Source organism: Pholcus phalangioides, unplaced genomic scaffold (assembly GCF_987345545.1).
Source record: "Pholcus phalangioides strain wild (caught in Gottingen) unplaced genomic scaffold, Ppha-v1.0 ptg000010l_1, whole genome shotgun sequence".
NCBI lineage: Eukaryota > Metazoa > Arthropoda > Arachnida > Araneae > Pholcidae > Pholcus > Pholcus phalangioides.
The window spans coordinates 16225860-16247949 of record NW_028301603.1 but is presented as its reverse complement, the minus strand read 5'-3'; the positions used below and the strand labels follow the sequence as shown (position 1 = coordinate 16247949).

Genomic DNA, 22090 nt, shown 5'->3' with positions numbered 1-22090 from the left:
CGTGAAGTTATGTGGGGGGGGGGGGTGAATAGGAGAGAGAAAATATGAAACTGAAAATAGTATCCTACAGCAATAAGGTGAAAGTGAGCTTTAATTACTCAAGTCAAGTTCACTACCAAAGGATACAGACAAGATACTGTGATACTTCGGCTAATCAATGCCTCAGCTGACAAATTTTCCAGATGGCAAAGATTTTTTTCAATGTTTTTCTGCCTCAGCTAACAAATTCGGATTCGACTTACAAACATTTTAGTTGGTATCAATGCATCAGCTCCCATAAAACAGCTACTACTAAACCACATGTGCACCTTGTTCACATTCTTCTGTGGAACTTCTAACGAATTGATACATGTTGGAATGTACGTGTAAGTGTTGTGAACCTAACATGGTTTGTTTCTTCTTAATGCTTGTTATGCGTAGTGCTGCCATCTGCCATCGATTTTTTTAACTATGAGTGATATCATAAAAAAAGTTGCACCATGAGCTAAATTTTCGTGTCAATCGAAATTAATCTGATGAGTAACTGTCACTTGAGAAAGATTAATATTTTTCCACCTCAGAATTTCTTCCTATAGATACCCTTCTCTTTCAGAAAGATTTTGAGTCATTTGATGTGTAATGAATGATTGAGCTAGAAGAAAATGCATAAAATCCTTAGACTATTGACTTGAATGGTTTCAGTGCATACAGAAATTCTTAATACCGAACTGAACAATTTGGACATTCTAGGAACTTATTTTTTCTAGCTGCATGTATGTGAGAGAGAACTGAGAGCTGACTATTACAGCTGCTGTGCAGTCGTGCACATCTTATGAATAAAATTTGATTTAAATTCGAGAAATAAAAAATAATGATTTTAATGTTAATTAATTATTATTAATTATTAATGTTGTTAACTATTTAATGTTAAATAATTTAAATGTTTCAATCACACTCTGCAGCATCTTTTAAAATTTCAGTGAAGTTTGATAATAGAGTACCTTTATTTTCGTTTTGCTTTTCTAGATAACGAAAGGTGGATCGCAAAAGATTATAATGGCAAAGAAATACCTACCCAACACCACCCGGTGACACAAGACATAACTGTTACTGCTCCATCAAGAGAACCTGTATATTTTATTGCTCCTGGTGAGTAGGCAATATTTCATTTTTTATAGATAATATGCTCCGAGAAATTAGAACAATTTTTCAATCTGCAGATTTATAGGAATATTCTACAATGAGAAAAAGCAACCAACACATTTGTGGCACCAGGGTCTGAAAGGAATAAGCTGTGCAAGATTGTGACGTCTAAGCATTAAATAACACTATTTCCCTGTGGAACATACAAACTTCTAAAGTGTTTCTGGCAATTTATATTACTTCCAGATATCAGAAAATTTTAAATATAGGAGTTATATAGACTGGAGTCGGAAGGTTTAAAAAAACTGGTCAACTGACAGGTAGAAGCCTCAGCACAAGCTTTTCTTCATTGTAAAGGTGCCATCTATCTTCCCCTAAAAGAAGTGCAAGTGCTGTACATTTTCTGAAAACAGGATTTTTTTTCCTTGTATCTGTTTCCACAGTAACAGGATTAAGCACATTATATTCTGCAGCGAAAATTGAGTATATTGGTAAATTTTTTTCCCCTCCATAAAAAATTCGCCTTTGCTTATGATAGGCTACAAAGTTTTGTTGTGATATATAATGTATTTATTTGGTTCATATTGACCGATCAGAGACTATAATACCCTGCAGTAGGATTGACCTTTGAAGGGGGGGGGCGCAAAAACTTCCGATATTTGAATTTTTTTCACCAAAATATTTTGTTTTCCTTCTAATTTTTGGTTAGCTTGAGGGTGGGGGAAGTACAGGATCCCCTAGCACCCTCCTCTGCATGCCTCTTATACCCTGTGACGTCAGGTTTCACATTTTTCTCTTTGTTAATGATGGTAACCTATCAAAACATTATAATTGAAACATTTTTGTTTTCCCTGATTTGCTTCTGTCGCATGCATTCCTACACATGAAAATGGATGCTGTTGTTCGAAATGTTGCTGTGTGTTTTGTATATTTACATACAAATTTTGTATATTTACATCTGTGTTTTGTGCTCCAAAATCTCCTCTTGGGAATGTGAAGTGGGGTGTTTCTAGTCTATGTCAATGCATGTTTTGTTTGAGCTTATGATTTGTGAATAAATGTACCTAGAACTATAATTGTCATTACCTGCAAGCCATCAGACTCAGGTTCTTTATTATATGTAGACTATAATTTCCAGTGCTGCCCAGCTTCCTTGAATTACTGGGAGGATTGAAAAAGTGATTAACCATTATAAAAGAATAAATTATACATAATACAGGAAGCCTTAAAGAAGAGACAAACCATTCTAAAGACATATGCATGTCTGAAACACATTTGTAGGGAACTACGCCAAACAAAGTAAACATTCCAAAAGTGATTGTTGAGGCCCCAGTAACCATTTTTGCCCGACAGTTTTTTGCCCATTTGGGGTATATTCCTGGCTTTTGCAAACTTTTAAAGTAGCCTATCTGGCCAATCTGGGTCCTGTTTCGTATATACAGTCGAATCTTGTTATAACAAACTCCAAGAGACCAAAGAAATCACTTCATTACAATGAAATTTTGTTATAAAGGAATCCCAGGTTTTTGCATTTTATTCCTATGTACGCTTATCTGGAGGATTAGAAAAGTGTTCGTTAAAACGATATTTTCGCTACAACGGTATTCGTTAAAAGAGGATTCGACTGTATATATGCAAAATTTGGCGATGACTGATCTAAAATTGTTGATTCATATAGAGAACATACACACACACAGAAAATCAATTATATATATATATATTATTTGACTTATATATCTCGTATGCACTAACATTTGCTCTATCCTCTTATTCTGAACAGCTAGGTATCTTGGCGACCAACGATCATCATACAATCAGAACTTGCGCTTCAGATTCCGGGTTGGAGAAGAAGGCCCTCAAGCTACCCTCGAAGACATTGTTCTTGAAGGTGCAAGCTTGACAATATCTCTTCCCATATTCAGTCAGGGGAACCCTATGCCTACTATGGGATATCAGGACTATGCATTCAGATTACACGAGCATTCGGCGTATGGTTGGAATCCAAGGCTTAGTTCTCACGACTTCATAACTATAATATCAAATCTGACAGCAGTGAAGATCAAGGCAACGTATACTCCAAGAGGTGAGAATACCATTAATAGAACTTGCCTAGTTCATCAAATACCCGATGTTTGATTTTCAGGTGATAACCAGGTCCTGTTTCTCACAAGTTCGGGATCTGGGCAAATATGAATTTTCGGTGGCCCGTATATATAGTGCTCTTTGAAGCAGAGGTGCGGGGAGAGGGGTCTGTGCCTATTATGCAAAAGGTAGGCAATTTTGGGGCTCTGAAAATTTGTGGGCATCTGGCAAGTGTCCCATTTGCCCATGTGAGAATCAGGCTTTTGTGGTCTTTTAGATTTGTAGTTGCTAACTATACAATATGTAAAGGTTTTGTTATAAATAGTTATAAAATTTATAGGGTCATCTTTATGAGTTTGGAGCCGCAGGGCCTTAACATTTCTTAGGGTTCTTTTTCGGTATCTGTAAAAAATATCTTTTAGTGCGGAAAAAAATAATTATTCTATTATAATAATTATTCTAATAATATTATAATTTATTATTTATTTATAATAAATAATAATTATTAATAAATAAATAACAATTTATTGAATATAAAAATAGTCTTAGATTGTTTTGAGGGTTTTTCTTTGACTCTGAACCACGGCTCAGGCTCGTTAGCTGACCCATTAAGATACCACTTAAGGTGCGATATTGTTTCTTTCTAATCGTACCTTTATATGTTATTACACCTTTTTTTTCACAATGAAAAATAATAATCTTTCCCGATTTCCAGGTACTGCCTTCTTAGATAATGTCGCTCTGGATACAGCACAGCGTTCTCCAATAGGTCCAGATGCAACTTGGATAGAAATGTGCACTTGTCCTGAGGGATATGTTGGACAGTTCTGCGAGTCATGTGCCCCAGGTTTTAGAAATGATCCTCCTGGTGGAGGAAGATTCGCTCGATGTGTTCCTTGCAACTGCCATGGCCACGCTGAGTACTGTGATCCAGAAACTGGTGAGTTTTTTTTTCTAGTGAATCACATTCAGGATATTGTTTTGCTCTTCTGTTTGAATTTTTCCAATAATTTTTTACTTAAATTTAAAAAATTGCTAAGTTTTCTGCTATAAGCTGCTATGTGGGCATCCTATTGGACTTGTGTTGCAATGGTCTATTTTTAAACCCCATTGACGGCATAGTGTAGGTTGGCTGAAGTTGGTTTTCTGTTATTTTCCAACTTTGAAGTGTAAATATGTGCAGATATCCCATTTAAAATAGTCTCTGCACATATCACTGTGGAGGTGGAAATTCCTCTACTATCAAAACTGAGGTGATCACCAATATACAGTGCCCCACATTCAAGTCCACCTCTTGCAAAAATTGTGATAGAGCATTTGGTCATATGGACGAATGGTACTTGATATGTGAACACATGTCACACTATATGGTCTGCTGAAGTGGGTGTTCTGCGGTTCCCACCTTCAAGTCACAAATGTCAACTGATTTCAAAAAGTTCTGCCACAGTGAGTAGCAGACCCGCAACACATAGATACATTAATATAAAATACATACAAATTTGGAAGACTGATATACGCATATGCTGCTTTGACATACAGTATGCTGTAGGTAACCTACACAAAATAATTCCCACACAATTAACCTCTTCCAGTTAAAATGGTAGTAAATAGCCTCAATAGTGATAGATTGGGGGTTGTGAACGGTTCTAAAGTAAAGTAGAGGGAGCAGCAAAATTATGTTAATCTCTACCTGAATCCTAGTTACAGCTCTGGCTTAAGGACAGTGGTTACAGCCAATTAACTTACTACTCTTTTTCGATTTGCTAAATTTTGTTTTGCATCCAGAACAAAACTTTACCGGTCTTTCCTTTTTATTTACAGGTCGTTGCATTTGTCAACACAATACGGCTGGTGATAACTGTGAGCGCTGTGCTCCAGGGTTTTATGGAAACGCTGTACTTGAAACACCTGATGCGTGCCAGCCATGCCCTTGTCCTGAAAACGGTGCATGCGTAATCTTACCTAATGAACAAGTTGCATGTTTGGAGTGTCCAGAAGGATATGCTGGTAAAATACAGCTTGCTATAATTCTATAATCTCATCATTCAATTGCGGCATACATACATTCTCGCAAATCATTCCTGCAAATGACATATTTTGCTGTTGTCTACAAATTGATGTTTGATAAAATGTTAAATATTTAGATAGCATGTGATAAAACATCATAAAAGACGTTTACAGAATGCCCTGATCTTTAGTATCGGCTATAATACACAATGAATGGTCAATAGATCATGTCATAAAGTCAATCATCCAATCAGCATAACCTATCATTAGCCTATGTATTTGTTCAAAGTGCTATGTTTTATCTAATCTAATGCACAACTCCCCAGGGCCATCTTAAAGGCATCATGGGCTCCCAGGCCCAGTGATTTTTCTGAGACCCAACCTATAAAATTCTCGAAAAATTCAACTACTTCTCGTTTTTCTGAGGTCCCTCTTCTATTGAGGGCCCTGCAGCTTCCCCACCTCAAACCCAGATAAATGGTTTTATCTGGGTATGGGTCAAATTTGGTGCTGATATTAGGAAAGAATACTAGTTTTCGCAGCTGATAACTAAAGTGTGATTGGAATGAATATAGTATGTTTAAATTATTTTATACGGAACAAAGAGGGATGTATCTAGAAAATGTGTGGTTGGAAGAAAGCTGCCGTATGGATTCAAAAAACATCTTTGATGTAATTCTCTTATGAAACACTTACAATTAAGTTTGATTCTTGATGAATATTATGCTTACCATTTCAGGTCACAGATGCAACCTCTGTGTTGATGGTTATTATGGTGAGCCAGCTGACAGCTATGATCAAGCGTTGTGTAGAAGATGTGAATGCAACGGCAATATTGACCCAAATGCTGTTGGAAGTTGTGACAGGTATTTGTTTTTGTTTTTGCAAGCATGCATGCATAATGGTAAATACATATACAGTTAAGTTTAATAATGCTATGTATAGGGAAATTTAAATTTCATTACAGCAAATATAGCCTACAATGAGAATTTTGCTATTACGAGTAATTTGCAAGTGATTATCAAAGAGCCAATGTTAAAGATGTGAAAAATATTCTATTATAGAGCAAGTTGATAATAAGAAGCTTTGGCTATAACGTCAAAAAATTATTGAAAACACCAATTTCTCGTTCCTCTCACTTCAAAAATTAAACCAAGGATGGGTTTTTACCGCTTATCATTGCTCATGGTTCCCGTAAACATTATTCTGAGACACTTCTAAAAAATGATGGACAGAAGTCACAATTTTTTTTTCCATTTCCTTTTCTTATTCTTAGGTTTTACCAATATGGGACATGTGACTGTCGACTGTTGTTACTCCCAGTGACTGACAGGATGAGGTCATCATTCATTGCAAAGGTTTATTTGATAGGAACTTGGGTCATTTCTGAATGTCTGGACAAATCATGTTAAAAAAACCTTCTAATCAGCGGAAAGATTTTTATCAGTCCATTAAGTTATGGAATTAAGCAATCAGATAATTGTGAATTTTAATTGTTCAGTGGGGAGCAGTGTTGTGAGAATACAAAATTCTGTGTAAAACGTTCTAGAGCATAGTTTCCCAACCCTTTTTGTCCCCCCCCCCCCTTCTTCACAAATGTTTTTCTCCCATCGCAATCTAACCCATAGGAACCTATGTTACACCCGTAGATTCTACCTCCTCCCAGGGGGGCGTTAACACCCATGTTGGGAATCACTGTTCTAGAGGATGAACTGCTGTTAGCCAATAATCAATTTCATGATTGGAATCCTGTTCATTTGCTAATAACTGAATGAGAGTGATGAAAAACAATTTTAGTGCTGCTATAGTAGGAATGAATAAATTCTGAGCTAACAAATCCTCTTTCCTTAGAGCCTAACATGGACAGTCAGACCTTACTCAGGCCAAAGCTTGCAATTTCTGACACTGCCACCAGATGGTGATTTATACAAAAAAAGATGATACTCTCCTCTATTACTACGAAGGTTTAGGCTGATGGGAAGAAAAATCACGGAAAGAAAATTCTTAATGGTTTTGCTGGGAAACAAACCCACGTCCTTTCTACACTTGCTAGGTGTGAGTTCACTAGACTACAAAGCCTGTTCAGCATGCACAAGCTTAAAGGAAAGAGGATTCATTGGCTTTGTAGTCTAGTGGTCACCCATCAAGTGAGAGGATGTTTGTTCGATTCCCCGCAAGGCAAGTTCGAATCATCTTTCTTGAATTTATCTTCGCGTCAACCAGCTGTTGAAACCTTTTTTGTGGTAATAGCATAGAGTAACATCATCTTCGGATCACGTAATATTGCCTATTTGTTTTGTATGAACCAGTCATTTTACAGACATGTGTTAGACACAATAATTCTTAATGACACTAATTTTTAAAATTTGCATTTACAGAGTGACTGGCGAATGTCTCAAATGTGTTAACAATACAACAGGCAGACATTGTGAACTGTGTAAACCTGGGTATTTTGGCGATGCTCTCAAGGAACCAAAAGGGGACTGCAAAGGTCTGTTTAAATCTTCAATATTGATCTTTCCCTCCCATCTAACTAAATTCTATTGATTACCAACACAGTGTTCGCCACCTATTAAAACCACTTTCATTCTGAAAATTTTGATTTTATGGACTGATTTCTTTTAGACGGCCAATCAAAACTGAACGTTCAAAAAATGTGCTTTCAATAAAAAAAATATGTAAAATTATGTGGTGTGTTCTACACTGATAAACATTATTGTTGCCATGATATATCATTACTTGTCACTATTAATAATTGAAATTGTTGTTTATATGTTATGTATCATGGCGTTATAATGTAAAATGCAGAATCTTTCGTTCCCATAACATTTTGCTCAAATTTTTATCTAATTCTCAAAAGGTGGTCCCTAGACTCCCCAACAGTCCACATAAGAGTTCCCTTCAATGTGTTCCAGAATAAATAAAAAATTCGAGAACTTATCAAATGAGTATAATATTGAACAGGGTATCTCATTCGTGTTTGGCCAAGGGTTTTTTGGGTAATGTAAGCAAGTTGAAAAAACACAGTTCAAGTGAGTTTTTGGGGGCATCAGCTGTTTATAAAATGATAATTTTTTATGTGAACCTATCAGACTGCTTGTGAGGACCTTTTAAGGTCTTTTAAATTTCACTATTCCTGAGTAAGACTTCCCCTCCAACGTTTGTCGTAGATTGAGGGGTGTATTTCTACAGTTAGTAAACTACATATACACATCTCATAAATATTTCTCTAAACAATTTGTAATGGATTGGGGCCATGCTTGAAAAACATGTGTGTGGATAGATGTGGCCATAACATTTATGATATCAGTGTTAATCATGTTTCGTGTTTAAAATGTGATGCCATCCATGTTAAATATTGAATTAAATGTGGTAGATGCCTTATTTTATGATTTTATGTAAGTATCGTGTTGGTTTGACTGCAGAGAGACTTTTTTAAGTGGAAAACTGGCCTGCATTCGCACCTTGTGGAAAACCGCAGGAAACCAACTTTATTACGTCAGCTGGTTGATAAATGTCTCTTTTACTGATCGATTGACTCTGGGCCCTTTTCAAACTTTGTTACAAATACTATTTTCATACATTTTGTGACACTTTTCATACTTTTAACATAGATTTACATTATGGCTATTCGTTGCATGAGGCAAACTCTGGCAATAGCAATGACACCCTCACTTTTTCACATCTGCCGAGCAAAAACAGCTTCCTCCCTATGCTTCCAAAAGAAGTATCGCATTTACTCGATGCTCCAAAGGTCTCTGAAGATGATTTGTAGCTTCATTTGAAGTTTTAAAATTTGTTTCAATTCAATTTAAAAAAAAAAACCAATTCATAATTTTTCCCGCAGCATGCAACTGTTTCCCAAGAGGAACAACCAAGACAGACTCATCATCAGACGTGCTGGTATGTGACTATGGCAGTGGACAGTGCCCGTGCCTCCCTAACGTGAGAGGTCTACATTGTGATGTCTGTGAAGATGGGTTTTGGAATATAGCTAGTGGTAGTGGATGCGAGTCATGTAATTGTGACCATACTGGATCTACTGGTCATAGTTGTGACATAAACACTGGACAGTGTGTATGTCATCCTGGAGTAATAGGACAACATTGTGATGAGTGTTTGCCTTATCACTCGAATTTCTCCGTTGATGGATGTAAACGTAAGTATAAAATTGATCGATTGATCAGACAATCATTCTGTATCACATTCTTATATCCACAGATGTCAGTGCATATTTCTTGAGAGAATGTCTCCTCAAAGTCTTCCAATATTCTGGAACGCTTACAGATTATTCAGATAATGATCAAACACTTCACATACAGGCTTTTGGCAATAAATTCGGATGATATGTACATGAACTAGTATAGATAAATCTCAACAACTGGTATTATTGCTAACATATAGGAAACTTTATTCAACAAACCATGGGGGGAGCAAAGAAAAGAAAAATAATGCTGAGGTAAAGGGGAAAACATTTTCATTTACAGAGTTATCAATGAACAGGCCCGAAAGAAGAGAAAGCCTTGATGTATTTCTTCCATTTGCAAAGATACAAGATATCTTGTCCCTGTATGTTAACTGGTTCATCATGTCAAGTTAAATATGAATTTAATATTTCAGTGAGCGTAAAACGTGTTTAATCTATGTTATGATATACAGTAGACATCGATTATTAAAATCATGGCTGATGTTATTAGGGTATTGTTATCAGTTTTTGTGAAATACCAAACAGAGAGACCTATACCATAACATGGAGAAAAATTCCTTTATAGTTATCAGGACTTTAGTTTATGTTATCAATTTTTTTCTTATCAAAAGTTTTCTTTTTTGCATATTTTGAAGCTAAGGTTGAACTGGACTCATTCCCCCCTCCCCCAAAGAAAAATAATGCTGAGGTAATTAATTAATTACATTATTAATCTGTTAAGATTATTTTGGAGGCCAGAAGGCTCCCTTATTTGTGAGGATTTCCATACGGTTCACTATCCCCGAACCAGGCCGTGATAGCTACTATGATCCTATATGTGTAGCTCTTCTTGTGCCATTTTTTTCTTACAGTGACGGCACATGTAAGGAAAAAAGTCCCCTTTCTTCAGTTCAGGGTAAGTTTCTTTCAACTGACCACATTCACAGTTCCTTGGTCTGAGAAATTTCTTGGAGGACGTATGGAGCATAATATATGCATTAAAAGAAGTAATTGTAATTCCCATATTAGACATTTACACTTGAACCCCTCACAATTTTTGAATAAAAAAAAGTAGCTCAAAGGAGAAAAAAATCATGTTTTAGGACAATTGAAAAAAACAATGCAAAAACTGAGTTGATTGAACATTCTGAAATATGTTATGTGGAAAAGAAAAAGAGTTGTCCTGTTTCCATGCATCTCGTTCAACCTAATTGGACATATGGTTATCATACCTACAACTGAGATTTTTCAAAGATGTAGTTATCAATTGGCTGTTGCTATCAGAAACCCAGAGTGTTGTTAAGATCACATTAAGTGGTGTGCAATGTATTTCATTTTAGTTGCAAAAAAATTACAATTTGACAAGTTTATGTATTACATTTTGGCATGTATTAATTAAAATTAAATGTTTCTATCCCTTTACAGCTTGTGAATGTGATAGTATCGGTTCCCTATCAGCTCAGTGCAACGAAACAATGCATTGTGAGTGTCGTCCAAATGTTGAAGGTCTCAGATGTGAACGTTGCAAAGAAAATACATACAATAAAGCTGCTGGCTGTATAGGTAGAGAATAATAATTTTTTTTTACTATTATTACTCTTCAATTTAAAGAACATGACAACAGGATTGTTATGAATAAAAATGATCAAATTTGTATTGGCAAAATGTTAATGTTAACTCCAGTTGTATGGTATAAGTGGTATTTTCCAAGGGTCGTAATCACCAAAAAGGTCAAACAGAAGGCCTTTCTACCAACAAACACAATACTACAATGTGTTAAACTTTTAACACACTTTTTTTCCCCCTAAAAGATATTAATTCAGTTTTGGCTTTGCAAGAAATAAGAATTTTGGGCCAAAAAACTTCCTAAGTTTCTTTGATGTTTTAAGTTATTATAGGATGTTTTATGCTTCGTGCTTCTATTTCCTCACAGCATAGAAGAGTAACAAGGTTCTTTTGCTAGTAAAACTTCTTCCTAGAATCTGACCATAGGCATTTGTTACTCTTTAATTAATTTTGGGCTATGATTGTTATGCTGTCATCAAGCATGACAGAACTTTGAGAACATCATGCATTTTTCAAAAAAAATCAAAGCTATACACAGTTAATTCAAATAATACAGTGAAAAATACTAATGAAAAATTTGGTACTCCGAACAGCTTATTAAATTCAGTCATGAATTGATAAGTTTCACTGGTGGTCATGAGTAGGTACCATAACTGTTGTAAGGTATCATTTACTTTTTGTCGTATAACTGTATAACCACACCAAATTTTACTTAAATATGCCCATTAGCTTCTTAAGAATGCCATCACATTCCATAAACAAATTTGATCTAATACTTATATGAGAATGCATATTCATATATTTTGTGTCTGCAAAATTATGTGATTTGTGTTATTCATTCTAGACTGCCCACCTTGCTACAATCTTGTTCAGGAGGCTGCAAATGCTCACCGTGCTAAAATGGCTGAGTTGGCCGAACTTCTAGATGCTATACAGAAGAATCCACATCTAGTTGATGACGAGAATTTCCTCCGTAGACTTGAGGAAGTTCATGGAAGAGTTGACGCTCTTTTGGAGGATGCAAGGACATCTGCAGGTGAGTTGGTACATGACACATGTCTCCTAATAGTAGCCCATCTAGGTATTTTTTGAGATTCTGAATGATTTTAGATAACCAGAGCGAGACATTTTTAGTATGTAAAGGTTGAGCAAGGGGTTTGGTATCAAGATTAAAGAGTGGAATTTACAATGAGAGTATACATAGTCCATATACTGACTGTATACTCCAGATATTGATAAACGTGACATTCAGGGCCGCAACTGGATGCTTGGTTAGCTGGGGCAAGCAAACATTTTGGCGGCCCATTGTAATGTTAAGGAGAGGTTTTAGAAATTTATCACATCATGCGGGAAACTTTAGCATTGACTCTATGGGAGGAAATTTTGATTCCAGAGGATTTTATTAGTACATGCAGGGTATATCAGACTATCCATTACCCAATTGAGTAGGGCCGACTGTATATATTGATTAAGAATAAAAAGACAAAATAATCCATGCGTTTCGAATTGTTTTTTCCACATGTTGGATTTCCCAAAGGAAAAATGAGAAAATTTACTCATACGAATTCAAAAAGAAAAAAGTGACTATATATCAAACCAAAACTTTTTTTTGAATGTTCATAGAAAGCATGAAATTTTTAACGAAAGCAGATGATGAATCAAAAGTGGATTTAATGTGTTTATGACCATACTATTAAATTTTTTGTAAAAAATGAAGAATTTATTGACAAGCTTTCATATTATTTTATCTTTTTTTCAGTATGCATAATTTGGAATACACAGGTAAGATGTGTGGATATGTTACTGTCCAAATCAAAAGTCTAGCATCTTTGCTAAATGGTTGGCCACTTTGCACATTACCCACTTCAGACTCCTGTAACTTCGCAAGTGACTGACCACTTTGCAGAGATGCTAGACCGGGTATAGATAGATGGGTCATTTGTGGTTGTGGTTTTAATTATCTGTCACCTATACAATAAATTTGATGGTATTGAGATATATTTCATGTGTAATGCGTAGGCAGAGATATACATGAAAGGCTGGCGGTGGGGGGGGGCATGATAATGAAAGCTGAAGGGTATTATGATGATGCCATTCATATTTATGCATATAAATTACATCAGTCAGATCGGTCATTGACGCTGGAAGGGGGGGGGGCAATGCTCCCCTGCCCTTCCTCTGTATTTCTGTCTGTGGTGTGATGCCAATATTTTAAGGATTGGTCAACAGCAGTGTTATCCGAAAATATAAATTTGGAGAGTAATTTCACTCTTCAAAATTTTAGGGGTATTTTTTTTATCAGCGAGAAATAGCTGTAAAAAAAATTACCTAAAATTTGAAGGAGTATTTTCACTCAATGAAATTTGGAGAAGTAAAATCAAATTTCACAATGCATGAATCATGCATATAGATACACATTGGCACACCTTATTGTTGACAAACACTGGTCAACAGTAAGGTGACAATATGTTGAAGTTGAAATCATTGCAATGAATGCTGTTTTTTTTTCTGAATTTATGCTGACCCCCCTCTTCTTTTTTTTTTTTCAATTTCTGCTCTGTTTGCCCTATTCCAATTTTCTTCTTTTCCTTGCCTATTTTTGAATTTCTGTTCCTTTTCTAACTTTCCTTTGATTTCCCATCCCTCCCCTCCCCTCCCTGTTCAGCCTCCAACATATTAAATCTTTTACCTTTCATGTCTTTGGCGCTGTTTTTGAAATTCTATAAAGCTGAGTTGTAGCACTAAGGATCTGGTTCCCAACTTCAAAGTGCAAATGTGAACTGATCTCCCCCATTGCAAAGTCTCGCCACAGAGAGCAACAGGCCTACAACTGTGCGATTATTCAATCGTTACACCTCACTCATAGTTAGAAACATGGTAGATGGCAGCACTATGCATAACAAGCATTATACAGAAACGAACTTCACGTTAGATTCGCAACACTACGCACATATTCCAGCATGTAACAATCCGTTAGATGTTCTGCAGAGGAATATGGACGAAGTACATGTGTGGTTTAGTAGTAGCACTAAGGCAAAATGACGCTACTACTACTCTTGAACTTTCTTTCTTTGGATGGACAACAACTATGCATATCACAGAAAGTGAAAAGTTAATACAGTCATAGGAAAATTTTAGCAAAACAAATGTAATACAAAGGGGAGTAGGATGGGCAATGCATGATGCATGGGGGGGCATACAACTACTCAGGCCCGTGACCAAAGTGATAGAACAATAGATTTGACCATCTTTTCCCCTTTTTCAATCTAATCATTTTCTCACATTTGGGGGCTAGGGGACCAGACCCCCCCCCCCCAAGTCCCCCCCTTGCTATGGCCTTGACTGCACAAATACACTTCGTAAACAACATTCCTTTGCAGATTTTCTAACAAATTGGTTCTTGGAACACGTGTGCAAACATGGGTGGCCGTAACACATTTATGTTGTTAGAATTAAGCTTCTTCAAGCTTGGTCTGGTGCTGCCATCTGTCTACCATATTTTGAAGTGAAGATGGTAAATGCTTGACTTTTCCTATTATGCAAGTATCGTGTGGAAGGTCTGTCTGCTTTCCATGGAAAAACATTTTTCAAATGAAAGACCACTTCATATTAGTGCCTCAAAATTTGGAAACTGAAAAAAAAACCTACTTCATTTGATCACCACTGTGTATTGATTGTGTATCCTACTCTGTATTGATCACCAGGGGTTTGAACCTGGATCCTTATGATGAGATCCTGGATCCAGCATGTGGCTTGCTACCTTGTGGCGTGTTGCCATCCCTGGCAAAATGATTTTTGAGAACACAGCAGAAACAGCTTGTTGACCAAAAACCATTGAACACCAAAACATGCATACAAATGGTGAGTATTGGGTGCCCAATACTCCTGAAGTTTTGCATTGGAATGTAGGAGTAGTCATATGTTCGGTCTTTCTGTATTAACAGCTTTCTTTAATGCTTTGTGTCTTAACTCCTACTATTTAACATATCGATCATTTAATTGACTTCATTTTGAATGCACCAGAACAGTTTCCCAAACTGTTTTTTATATCGTCGATTTTTTTTCCCGATCTCCCCAACCGAAACAAGCCCATACGATTCTGTATAATACTCACAGCTATACCATCCCCTTGATCATTCCAGCTCACCCTCCCTGGATCATTTTATTGCCTACATCGGGAAACACCACGTAAAATAATCTGTGAATTGCATTGATCACAAGTTCGAATTCACTGTCATTTATATTATGATAGGCTCAATGTGCATTGCATAAAATCAAGCTGTTGCTAATTTCTGTATTCTGTTCAGGTGTGGATGGAAATCTAGTTGGGAAATTGAAAGATCTTCACAAGAGGCTTATCGAAATTCAAAAAACTGCTGGTGTGGTCGCCCAAAGGATAGACGAGGCAAAAGGGATCGGCCAGTTTGGAGAGCAAAATATCACTGCTGCGGAAGATATAATCAAGAGAGCACAGGAAGCTCTTTCTGCAGCGAGGAAGTTTTTAGAAACTGAAGGCAAAAAAGCCCTGGAAGATGCCTTAGAGCGTTCTTATGACTTTGGACAGAAATCTGAGAGGATGTCTGAGATTGCGAGGGAAGCTAGAAATCATGCAGACAGGTAACATTCAGTAACAAATGGTGAATTCCTATGATTTACACAATGCAACATTAATAGAAAAGAATTTTGTGAGCATTATAACACCAGTATGCAAGAGGGCTTGGGTTTAATGTCATGAGAATGCTTAAAATATATTGGTGACAATTCTGTTGATGCAAGCCAGCAAGTTATGTCTCATATGAATTAACTGAGAGCATTGTGAGATTTCTTAGCATGGGAAAGAATCTAAGAACATGTTATCTTCTTATTAATATATTTAAAGTGGGTTTTTAGAATGAATACTTTAAGGGAAACTGAGAATGTTGCGATCATGACAAGACCATCATACACTATGAAAGAACCAAAGATTTCATATTGATTTGATTTCACTAACAATTTTTTTCTATTTTTTTAGACAAGAACAAGAAGCAAAAGAAATTGAAGGCATCGTTTTTTCAGCAAGAAACACATCAAAAGAAGCTTTTGAGAAGGCCAACAAGGCATTACAAGATCAAGTATTCACATCTGAAAATATAAGACAACTTGAGAGAAAGTAAGCCATATCCATTCATCTTGCCTACTTCTTAACTGCAAATGCACCTCATGCACATTCCTCTGGGGAATTTCTAATGAATCAGTACATGCTAGGAATGTGTTATGAGTGTGTGCGTAGCCTTAACATACAGTGAAACCTCGATTTAATGATACTCTGAGGACCAAGAAAAAATATCATTGTAGAGGGATTATCATTATATAAAGAGGCAGCAGTTTAACATTGGTAGGGTTACCAGATTCGAAAACTGAGAAAGGAGGACACCTGCGCTCACCCTTAGTGACATAACTTATCTCAATTTCCCCAGTAGATGGTCTCACTATTCCAACCAACACAAAACCATCCAAAATAATAATTTTTCTCAATTCGAAAAACATAACTGCTAAAAAAACAGAAACAGAAAAATTCTGGGGATTTTGACAGCTATTGGTGAATGCATGTGGGGGGAAAAAACACAAAAACACTCATGTCAATGAAGAAATATGTTTCACAGCAGGAAAACAATTTTTTCCCAGAAAGGAAGAAAAATAATAATCTCTGAAACTTTTTTTTGAAAAGGAGGACAAAAGGGTGAACTTTCTGTAACATAGGAGGATGCTTGAAATGACATAAAAAAGGAGGACATTTGAGTAGAATACACATTTCCAACCAAAATTTGAGGAAAATATCTGTAGAGGGGCTTATCATAAAATCGGGTATCATTATAGCGAGGTTCCACTTTATTTATGTTGTCAGAATTGTGCTTGTTTCGTGTTCTTGCTAGTGCTACCACCTGTCTTTGATATTTTGAAGTGGAGATGGTAAAAATGTTTGACTTTCCAAGTTATGTAAGTATCGCTTTAAATGCCTGTCTGCTCTCTGCGGAGGTATTTTTTCAAATAGAAGACCAGCTTGCATTCGCACCTCAAAGTTGGAAAACTCCAGAAAACAACCTTCAGCTGACCTCTGTGCTACCAATGGGGTTTCAACTTGAATCATCATGGTGAGAGTTCAGCACGATGTACACATGACTGCACAGCAGTATTTATCTTGACTATCACCGTTAAATGGGTATAACTATATTAACTTTACATAAGAGAGTCTTTTAAAGAATTATACACACAACACAGAAGAGCTTTCCTAACTTTTTTTCTGACCCAGATCAGTAAATTTGGCTTCAAAGTGTTCTAGTTATTTTTTGAGTTACAAGGCTGAGTGGATTCCATTTTTTTCTTTTAATACTGGTCCCAAAGCAATTTTTCTTTTTTAAATGCAGCTCACAAGATGCTCAGATAGTTACAAGGTTTAGATAATCAAGGTTTTGATACACCGTTTTTATAGACAAATCATTCAGAGGGAAAAGAAATGTTCCTTAACTTGAGATAATATGAAATCGTTTAACCATTTCTAGTTTGACTGATACAGAAGCCATGTTGAAGAGAGCAAAGGAACTTGCTCAAGAGGCTAAGCAGAAAGCAGATAAAGCTTATGATGAAGCTTTGGACCTGTATACAGATGTGAACTCTATTGTACTTCCAGATGTTGATCCATCTTCCATGAGAGAACGGGCTTCGGATATCATTGCTGAAGTAAGTCGATGAAAAACAATTTAATAAAGCTGATATTTGTAATAATAAGAATGAAGGTATCAAGTATTTCATGCTATGATTATTTGTGATAGGTAATTGAAGATTTTCTTACAAAAAATATTTTTCCTCCAATTATTTTTTGGATTGTGGCTCAAATATATCCCACTGGTTTTTTCCCTACCAACTACAGTGATACAACACATTGATGTACATCAAGATCAGAAATAAAACTTAAGCATCCCCCCTTTCCCCCATTTTTTTTAAATGGAATCAGTTTTTTTGTTGTACCACAATTATGTCCTCCTCTTCTTTACTAAGTTCTTTCTTTTGAAAAGCTAATGCTCAATGGTTTTCAATTTAAAAAGCCATGATAAAAGTGAAAGTCAAATCTTAGAAAGATTTCTAATGTCTGTATATCGTTTCAATTTCCAGGCCAAAAGATTCCAAGAGAAAATCAATGGAACAGTTGAAGAGAATGATGCTTTATTAGAACAATTGCAGAAGCAGAAGGAAGATGCGGAGGGTTTGTTGCAAGATGGAGAACGCCAGAGACAAGTAAATCTTTCATTCTGCAATGTTCGAAGAATGACATTTTGGAGGAAGTGAATCACTCAAGACACAATATGTTTAGCACACCATTACATTGTTGCTCATTGACTATTGCATATATATTATTTGTAAGCATCTAACATGCACAGTAAAACCTTTCTTTTAACCCCATAAAGATGTTCACGTTTGCAATCTCTTTACACGCTCTTTTGAACCACTTAGGGAACTACCAGACACTTTTCATGTTGACAACATTGTAAAGCATTGCTCATTTGACACTTTCATGTGAAAAACAGTGTTCAATTTTTTTTTTCTTCACTAACAGCATTTACCATTGCTTATAATTCAGTTTTGCACGCAAGAAATTGATTGATATTTACTTTCACTTACAATGCTGATTGATTTTCCATTGACGTTATAGAAAATTTTTAATTATTGTAAATGGTTGCTGGAGAGTGGAGTGTTTGAAGCCACTTTCCTGCAATATCTTCACCACAATAGATGTGTATGCTTTGCGGACAAACTTTTCAAGCTGCGGACAAACTTTTCAAGCTGATAGTTTTTTTTTTGCTGAGAACAATGTCGTCTAAATGGCCTCACAGAAGGAAGTCGGGGAAATAAAACGACTTTGGCCCCATCTGTCAGTTGAAATTGTAATTTTGAAAACCAGCACATATTTAAAATTTGAGGCCTGCACATTAAACGTGCCACTTGTTTCACCTTTCTCTATCTTTGCTTTTAAGTTAGGGAGTCTTTACTGAAACCGCCCGTAAAGCGAGGATAAAAACAATTTTTTTTCAAAAGTACCATCTAGTGGTGAAACTTTCAAGTCAAGAAATTATGGGTATTTTTTTAAATTTTTGTGATGTATGAGTAGATTATATATTTTGATAATTATATTAAAAGTTTTTAATAGAGTTTAACAAATAAAATACATATTTTTTTAACAATTAAATGCCTGAAAAATGTAAACTTAATATGTATTAATTTTTAAATGATCATCATTCTAGGTGTGAAATAAGTATTAGACTGTTCTTCCAAATTACTCTCACACCCAAGTTATTGTAGGGTTGAATATATGTGGATGTTCACTCAGTTGAAAAACACATTTTCAATCACTAATTTGTAATCGATTGAGTTAGACAGTCAAACCTCTAACTGATGGGATCAAAAAACTTTTCGGGTTAGAGAGTTTTTGAGAAACTGAGTTTTCTTTATCGGGAAGGAAAAACACACCATAAATGGCAGAAAAAAAAATTTCATTGATAAAAACTAATAAATACCTTACTATATTTTACTACATACTAATGAAATTATTGGTCGGTTACACAATCAGTGTTCTATTACACTATATGCAAATATGATAAAATACACTCAATTTTTTTGTTAAATTCAATTTTATTTACATAACTTTTTTAAAATGATCCATAATCTTAGATTGATGCACATTTTTTGCTATTTGAGCCTTCACAATTCCATCTATACTAGCAAGAGCTACAAATATTTCACCCCCATCTTCTTGATTTGCTCTAGAAAATGGTGTAGAATTTTTACAGCTTGTGTTAGCATTTTTCACCGTTATTTTTTTCTAATACTTCTGGAGCATCTTCTGCTCTATTTTTGTCACCTGGGTCGGCCATACATTCAGCAGTAATTTTGGTATCAGTCAGGTTGCTGTAAGTTTGTAGTGCACTTGTTCATTTCCACAAAATCGGAAAATGAAATTTCTAGCAGCAAGTGTTTTTTAGTAATGCCCTAATGTTTTTAAATTTTATATTAAGCATTGTTCTGAGAATCAGTCATTGAAATTCGAGGGAATCACCAGATCTGATCTTTCATCACTGCTATGACTGGTGCCGAATCCGAAACTTTCTTGAAGTAATTTCTAATTCTGTTGGCTCAATTTTTGCCATGCTGAACAAGCCATCCACATGGCACCCACCCCCGTCAATCATAGTATCCGCATATGATTGACAAGATCCATTGACACAATGGGTTGTTATACGAATAATTCTTTTTTATCAGTTTCTTTCACCTCTGTATTAAAGTAAAATTTATGCAGTAAAAAAAGAAATTTGTGTTTTTTTTTATTGTCATTAGGCTTGGCCTTCCAGATAGAGAGTTTTTCGAAAATTACTTTGAGACAGAGAGGCGAAAATGAATTGTTTTAGTACAATAAATGCAAGGATGTTATAATTTTTCGAGGTATAGATTTTTTCGAGAAATAGAGATTTTGGGAAAGAGAGGTTTGACTGTACCCAAAATCAGAGACAGAAGTACACTCCAGAAATATTAATGTCAAGCTATTTGGACAAACATAATCAGCGTGATCTTATGCACATGACATTGAGTTGTTTCGTTTTGGACAGACAACTGAAATAGAGACTCAACAAAGTTCAAAACAATTGGCCTAAATAGAAAATGACAGATGAATAACTGCAGAAACATAATTAGAATACAAAAATAAAAACTATGTTCATGTGTAGTCAATGTTGGTTCCTGTTCATAAGTCACACTCAATAATGCAATCAAGCCACAGTTTTCCCCAAGCAGAATTTAAAAAAATACTTCAAATGCTCACAGTCATGGTTACAATGCTACACCTAGTTTAGTATTGTAAGCAGTCACATTCGTAGGGGTGTTAATTTTTTTAGACAGGCACACTGACAGAAGACTGTAGAGGAGAATATTATCCACAATTTCACAGTACGTGTGTGGATGAAAGCAAAAACCATTAGTTCAGTTGTAATAACGTGAAAATAAACAAAGCGCAAAAATTTTGCTCTTGTTTATTTTCAATAATTAAAGCAAATTTGAGAACAAAATTTGTATTTTGAGAGAAAATAAGAAATTTTGCTCTCAAAATTTTTGCTTCTTAATGCGAATCACTCCTTAACTGAAGTTCCACTGTACTTGAATTTGTAATTGTAAAAACAACTATGATAAATTCATATTGGATCAATCTATTGTTACTTATTATTTTTCAAAGATTGCTGATGAGATGTTTGCTGAAGTTGACGAAGCTTTAAGTAAAGCTAAGGATGCAGTGGCAGCTGGAGAAGAAACGCTAGCTGAGGCCCGCCAGACTCTTGAAACCTTGGAAGGTAGACTATGCATCAGAATGTTTTTTACAACAAACTATAGAAACAGAACAGCAGTAGTTATTAAGTACTTTTTTTAAATGAGCATAAACGATTTACATTTGGCAAAATTTTTTGCTGAAAAATGGTTATTATTATGGAATACAGTAAAACCTCTCTTAACGTACACCGCTCAGATGTGGTCAACCCTCTTTTACGGCCAAATAATAATTTCCCCTTGTATAATAAATGTATGCATTTCAAAACCCCCTGATTAACGGCCACTCTTTCTTTTTACAGACAAATTTTTTTGTCCCATTGTTGTCCGCAAAAGAGAGGTTTTACTGTATTTATAAATTTTAATAAGAAAATATTTGATTTTCAAATGAAACATTAAAGTTTTTTAAATACATAATATAGATTCTATCTTGAATGAATATAATTTGATTCCATCATTTGTATAGCGTTTGACCTGCTTGTGCAAGAAAGTAAAGGAAAAGCAGATGATGCATTAGCGAAAATCCCATCTATCGAGCAACTGATAGAAGATGCAGAAGCTAAGACTGAATCTGCAGAGGAAGGTCTCAGCGGAGCAAAACTTGGTGCAGGAGAGGCTCGTTCCACTGCTCAGGAAGCCCAAAATGTTGCTGAAAAAGTCTCAGAGGTTTGTGATGAAAACACACACTTTGATGTTTAATTTTTTCTTCCTTTTCCTACACATTTCACTTCTTTTTATTATTAACGAGGAAACATATCCTTGAGGGGGGGGGAAAGCTTGTTC

General features: G+C 35.6%; 1 protein-coding gene across 1 annotated transcript in view; it reads left to right on the top strand.

The window, feature by feature from the left end:
* Nucleotides 1-22090, top strand: part of LanB2 (laminin subunit gamma-1) — a 53301-nt gene that overhangs the window by 27026 nt on the left and 4185 nt on the right. Inside the window, exons 9-23 of the mRNA XM_089237722.1 lie at nucleotides 1006-1128; nucleotides 2903-3205; nucleotides 3920-4144; nucleotides 5026-5211; nucleotides 5951-6077; nucleotides 7590-7702; nucleotides 9059-9370; nucleotides 10823-10960; nucleotides 11808-11999; nucleotides 15271-15580; nucleotides 15975-16112; nucleotides 17503-17680; nucleotides 18113-18235; nucleotides 21219-21333; nucleotides 21774-21973. Coding sequence (XP_089093848.1) covers nucleotides 1006-1128; nucleotides 2903-3205; nucleotides 3920-4144; nucleotides 5026-5211; nucleotides 5951-6077; nucleotides 7590-7702; nucleotides 9059-9370; nucleotides 10823-10960; nucleotides 11808-11999; nucleotides 15271-15580; nucleotides 15975-16112; nucleotides 17503-17680; nucleotides 18113-18235; nucleotides 21219-21333; nucleotides 21774-21973 — 2783 coding nt within the window. The remainder of the gene's footprint in view (nucleotides 1-1005; nucleotides 1129-2902; nucleotides 3206-3919; nucleotides 4145-5025; nucleotides 5212-5950; nucleotides 6078-7589; nucleotides 7703-9058; nucleotides 9371-10822; nucleotides 10961-11807; nucleotides 12000-15270; nucleotides 15581-15974; nucleotides 16113-17502; nucleotides 17681-18112; nucleotides 18236-21218; nucleotides 21334-21773; nucleotides 21974-22090) is intronic.